This window comes from Neoarius graeffei, chromosome 18 (assembly GCF_027579695.1).
Source record: "Neoarius graeffei isolate fNeoGra1 chromosome 18, fNeoGra1.pri, whole genome shotgun sequence".
Taxonomy (NCBI): domain Eukaryota; kingdom Metazoa; phylum Chordata; class Actinopteri; order Siluriformes; family Ariidae; genus Neoarius; species Neoarius graeffei.
Genome location: NC_083586.1, coordinates 57017537 through 57023536, shown reverse-complemented (window position 1 = coordinate 57023536; position 6000 = coordinate 57017537). Strand labels below are relative to the sequence as shown.

At 40.4% G+C, this 6000-nt stretch overlaps 1 protein-coding gene across 1 annotated transcript in view; it reads right to left on the bottom strand.

Annotated features, from left to right (window-relative positions):
* Positions 1-1132: 1132 nt before the first annotated feature.
* Positions 1133-6000, bottom strand: part of ppp3r1b (protein phosphatase 3 (formerly 2B), regulatory s1ubunit B, alpha isoform, b) — a 60887-nt gene continuing 56019 nt past the window's right edge. The window contains exon 6 of the mRNA XM_060899060.1: positions 1133-1269. Coding sequence (XP_060755043.1) covers positions 1222-1269 — 48 coding nt within the window. The 3' untranslated portion in view covers positions 1133-1221. The remainder of the gene's footprint in view (positions 1270-6000) is intronic.

The window sequence follows — 6000 nt, the reverse complement described above, 5'->3', positions numbered from 1 at the left end:
GCCTGCAGTCACGATGGAAAACCTGCTGGAGGAGAAAAGCTTCTTACATGTTCTATGCGACCTACTGAACCTCTGTCTTTTTCTCCCCCCTCCTCCCTCCTCCCCTTAATGCTGAGTCAATAAGTTCACACAAACATGTTCTCTTCTGTTAATCAATAAACGCAAAATACACAAAAATGTTTATAAGGATCCAGATGGTACTGGCACTGTTCCATCCTTTGTGACTTTTCGTGATCGGACTGCTTTTTCAGGAAAAAAAACCCAAAATCGCTGACAAAAACTCTAATATATCTACGTATTTATATCTTGTAAAAGTAAAAGCGCAAGTCTGTGCTCAACTTCCTGCATTTAGTTTAAATCTAATGTGGATATTGGAAAAGCAAGGACTATATCTGAACACCTTAGCAATATAAACAAACATCGCGCGCACTCGATTTATTACAAAACGTTACAGCTTCCTGTCGTTCCAGGTTATCTGAAGCGGGGGGGGGAACTGCAAAATGGGTCTTTTTAAACCGGTTTGTGTGAACGTGGATGGATGGATGGAGTGTGCGCGCAGAGCCGATCGCTAGAGAAGGGTTCGTCGTACATTCTGCTCTTATATCTATATATACACACTTATATTTATACTTCTTTTCATAACAAATCACATATTTTCAGTTTGGATTGGCACTTCATGCTCTTATCTGCGTGCGGTGATGAAAAGTACGTCGTGTTGTGTATTGACTGAATAGACACTCTGCTTGTACACATACATCCTCATTTAAAAAAAAAAAGCCACACAACCAAAATAAATATAAAAAAAAAAGTCCCCCCTTCAAAAATGAAAAAAAAAAAAAAAAAACAGTACAACACCCCCCTACCAAACTGAAATGCTTGCCCAGTGTCCGAAAGCCGCTTCTATTTTTACTACACGCCGCTTGGAGGGGGAAAAAATTAAAAAAAAAAAAAAAAATCGTCGTCGTGCTCGATAGCACTTCCGATGATTGCCGTCTTCAGACGGGAATAAAGGGGTGGGGTTGGAGTAACGTGGCCACAAAACAAAATACTTGTGTGAGAGAGGAAGAGCGCTGATAGCTGGACACGGCGAGCTAATTCTCAGGTATGGAGGAGAACGCAGAGGATCAGAGGAACAGAAAGACAGGGGGAGAGTGAAGAAAAGAGAGAGAGAGAGAGAGAGAGAGAGAGAGGGGCGTTTGGTGAAAGGGGTCATCCGTCTGTTCACACGTCCACCACCATCTTTTTGTGAATGTCTAAACCGCCGACCACCTGGAAGACACAGGAGAAGATCAGGATTAGTCTTCAACACACGCACTACTCTAACAGCATCTCATCAGTGCTGGTCAGAGGAACAGCCAGCCAATCAGATCACATCCTGCAAGATTCTGAAGCTCGTGGCCAGAAAAACGGACACTAGATATATCAGGTGCTGCTCCCTGGCCTCTGGAACGAATCACAGGATCATAAATACGGTTAACGGAGCATAGAACACACGTTCGTGCTCGTTATCTGGACAGCCAGATGTTTTGGAACCATCTCGTCTAGACACAAGTGTTCTAAGGCAGCATTCTAATTTCAGCTGCTGTACAAGGTCTTTATGCACTTTGATGTACAGTACTGTGCAAAAGTCTTGGAACCCCCCCAATCCCATTCCATCTTTGTTATAGATTTCTATTTTATGACTTCTACATTTTAGAGTTCCAAACTCCCCCCTGTAACATTTAATTTTGTGCTGGAAAAATAGGTGTTTGTATGTACCTGAGCAGCATATTACAAAATAAGAGCGCACTTTTCAGATTTAAAAAAAAAAAAAAAAAAAACACACATGAAGGCTACTGGAAAATTTGTGCTGCAAAATGAAGCCGCGAGTGCGACAGTCAAAGTGTCCAGAAGAACTGCGGCTGGTTCTGTAAGACGCTCATTTCCTTATAAAACTGCATTCGCTGGACCTGAGACAACTTTATATATATATATATATATATATATATATATATATATATATATATATATATATATATATATATATGAGTGATTCCACGCTTATGGGTACTGAAATGGGGACATGAACTTATTTTTAAAAATTCACCTAAAACCATTTCTTTTTTTTACCATCAGGACACAAAACATGTAATCTTTAATGAATGATATGTTAAAAGATAACTTTAATTTTCTGAGATGTAATAAAAACATATTTATATGCCAAAGTCAGAACGTAACAGAAGTGTTGTGGACATATAGATTCTCAATTTTAACAATGTAGAATTACTTTTTGAAACATAGGAAGGTGATGTTTTAGCAAATATAATTAATAAACATGTGTAGTAGAATAAACATACACATTCTTTCAATAAGATTAACATGGTATAGAGCTAGATTGTAATTAATTTGTAACAGACGCGAGATGGACAATCGTAACAGAAGTAATGGAACAGACATCATTTTGGAACTCATAGGCTTGACTTTGGCATATAAATATGTTTTTATTACATCTCAGAAAATCAAAGTTATCTTTTAACATATCATTCATTAAAGATTACATGTTTTGTGACCTGATGGTAAAAAAAGAAATGGTTTTAGGTGAATTTTTAAAAATAAGTTCATGTCCCCATTTCAGTACCCATAAGCGTGGAATCACTATATATATATATATATAAATAAAATTATCTCTAGCCGCTTTATCCTGTTCTACAGGGTTGCAGGCAAGCTGGAGCCTATCCCAGCTGACTACGGGCGAAAGGCGGGGTACACCCTGGACAAGTCGCCAGGTCATCACAGGGCTGATACATAGACACAGACAACCATTCACACTCACATTCACACCTACGGTCAATTTAGAGTCACCAGTTAACCTAACCTGCATGTCTTTGGACTGTGGGGGAAACCGGAGCACCTGGAGGAAACCCACGCGGACACGGGGAGAACATGCAAACTCCGCACAGAAAGGCCCTCGCCGGCCACGGGGCTCGAACCCGGACCTTCTTGCTGTGAGGCGACAGCGCTAACCGCTACACCACCGTGCCGCCCTTATATATATATATATATATATATATATATATATATATATATATATATATATATTTTTTTTTTTTTTTAAAGTAAAGGTTCGTCTCACACCAAATATCGACTTTCATTTATTATGGCTCACTGATTATTAGTTGTTGTTTTTTTTTTTTTAAATGTTGAAACATTTCATTTCATTATTTTTAAGCCATTTTTGGTTGACAGCATTTCTTTCCATGTCCCTAAAGCCAGTATCTCACAGGGCTGCGACAGCTTGCAAATGTCATTCGCGGGGCTTCTCAATCTCCTCGCATGAGTCGCAAAGTGTCGCTCCTTCGTCGCTGAAATTTTGAACATGTTCAAAAAAAATTCGTGCAACGCAATTTCTCTCAAAATAGCCGCAAATGCGTCGCAAAGCTGTCACGAACCCTTCTCAAGTCAGTTTCCGTGAGGCTTCCTCTACTTCCCGGGCTGCGACTAGTTGGAGACACAACAACAATTGCGGTAAAATATGCAAATATCAATTCAGTGTGATTCCAAGTGAAAACTGTTGCTAATTGGCGCATTTTATTGCAATTGTTGTGTCTCCAACTAGTCGCGGGCCGTCGCAGCCCAGTGAGATACTACTCCTAAGACTTTTGCACAGGACTATATATGAAACGCTTAAAGTGCATATCACGGGTAAATTCAGGAGCAAGATCAATGTAATTCTATTTTATATTAAACTTTGGTCAAATATCTGTCACATTTTGCGCAATACCAGAAGAATTCAGTTGAAATCAAGCCATTTGAGGCGAATTGGTCTGCCTCTGAAAAAACTTGGCATTTGGATTTCCCGGGAAACATTGACTTTCGTGACGTCGCGTGCGGGACGCCTCCTTCTGAATCCTACGTCAGCGCTGGTTTGTTTAGGCCAAAAACAATTAATACTTTCTTTAGGGTTTCATGCTGTTTTGAGTTTGGCTCGGTAGGTAGGGATTTTTTTTTTCCAGAGATGATAAAATAGGGTCGGGTTTTAGAAAAAAATTTTTACCCATCGAGATTTCCCGGCAGTCAATTCATAGTATTCCCAATTCATAGCGTAGTATTCATAGTAATAGACCACCTTACCTGGCAACTTTTTTGCTGGGCAGAGAATAATTGGCACGATGGGATGTAGCTTTCATCATGATATGTGGCAGACCACAGAATCCAGGGACATGTCGGCCCGGGGGCATTTTGAGTTATTGACAGATTCAGAAAGTACAGTTTCTAAGCTTTCCAATGATGCCTTCCATGTGGAGATCTGACAATATTTGAAGAATGTGTGGCCTTTTGAAAGTGTATACTTCTTAAAACAGAAAAGGGAGAAAATCGCCCTCAAAGTTTTCCATCTCAGCTACTCTGGGTGCAGGGCGGGCACATAATGGTGCTCATCTGCATGACATTAAGGAAAGCCCTACCCCCTACGAGCTAGCACGATACTACTTTCATGTAAACAAAGATCACCACGTCAATTTTCCTTCCATGCAAAGTATGCCCAACACAATTATGAAGTACAAAAATAAGTCCTAAAGTATACTTTAACGTTTTGTGGTTGAAAAATTCCTCACACCGTAAGAAAGAAAGATAGCACGATGATGACACAACTAACACAACACTAGTTTCATGTAAAGCCTCGGTCACAACCGGCCGTACAGTACGTGCTCCTACGGCTGGTCTACATGCAAAAAACGCAAGAAACACACGGAGAGCGCGCATGAAACGCACGAGAGCGCGCGTGTGATGTGCTGATTTTCGAGCCGCAGAGGTTCTTTGTCATGTCAAACAAACTCTACGGGCGCTTACGTTTTTTTCAGGTTGCAAGACAAACTTACGGCCAACGCGCGTCTTTCTCCATGAACAAAAAAAAAAAAAAAAAAAACGCAGCGATTTGGGAAACGCCAAAAATCACACGGCCAAAAAAATCGTACGTCCGGTTGTGACCTAGGCTTAACCAAACCACAACACTCTCCGTTACATGCAAAAATAACCACACAGCCTTAGATTAATAAACTTACCCCATCAGAAAGAGAAACGGCGCCTTGCACACACCAGTGCCTCCGATGGAATGTAATCCTAGAACGGTCCGTGTATCATCCGATCATTCAAGTATTCCATTCAATCTGGAAAACGAGGTTGCGTTTTTTTTTTTTGCTAGAAATGTTTATTTCCGATGTAAATACCGAGTGTCTGTTTGCTTCGCGGTGTTTCAGCTCCTCTGCGCTCTGTTTAGTAACTCATTCCATAGTGAAATCACACGCCTGTATGCAGGTTAAGTAGCCATGCGCTCAGCTCGTATCATACAGCTGATTCGCGGAAAAAAAAAAAAGACTTAAATCATCATGTGAATGGCCCATATGGTAATTTACCCACACCCCCCAGCAGGCTATAGTCCTGACAAAAACGAGACAATTTGCAACAAAAAATGTATGCTTTTCCAACAAAACAATCTATTATCTGAAATACTGATTGCATTCTTCAAGATCTCAACTTGCACATGATGGAAAAAAACAATCACAAATTTAAAAAAAAAAATGCTTCTTTTGCGATTATCTCAGATTCGTTTCGGCCGACATGTGTCCCTGGATTCGGTGAGCGGTCACATATCAAATGCATTGGTTCGTGCCATCTTGTTTGGGGGATCGGCAGCTGCTTCAGAATCATTTTGTATACATTTCAACTTCAAAACTTTTAGATACTTGAAAACACCGAACACATTTTTGAGTGGCTGTCTGTACATTTGCTCAGTGTTATCCAAAGTCATCCATGGCCCTTTAGCTGATTCTGACATCGATATCTCCAGATTTGTTGTTGACAAACATGCAAAGTCAGATTCAATATCTTCAAATGTTTTACGGGTATCCAAAACATGAAATATGTTCAATCCTCCTCCGTGTTTGCAAGAATCTTGTAAAATATTGACAACAGCGTTCTCGGCGTCCATCTTCTCGTGCTAGCAAGAGCAACTTCCCGTCCTGT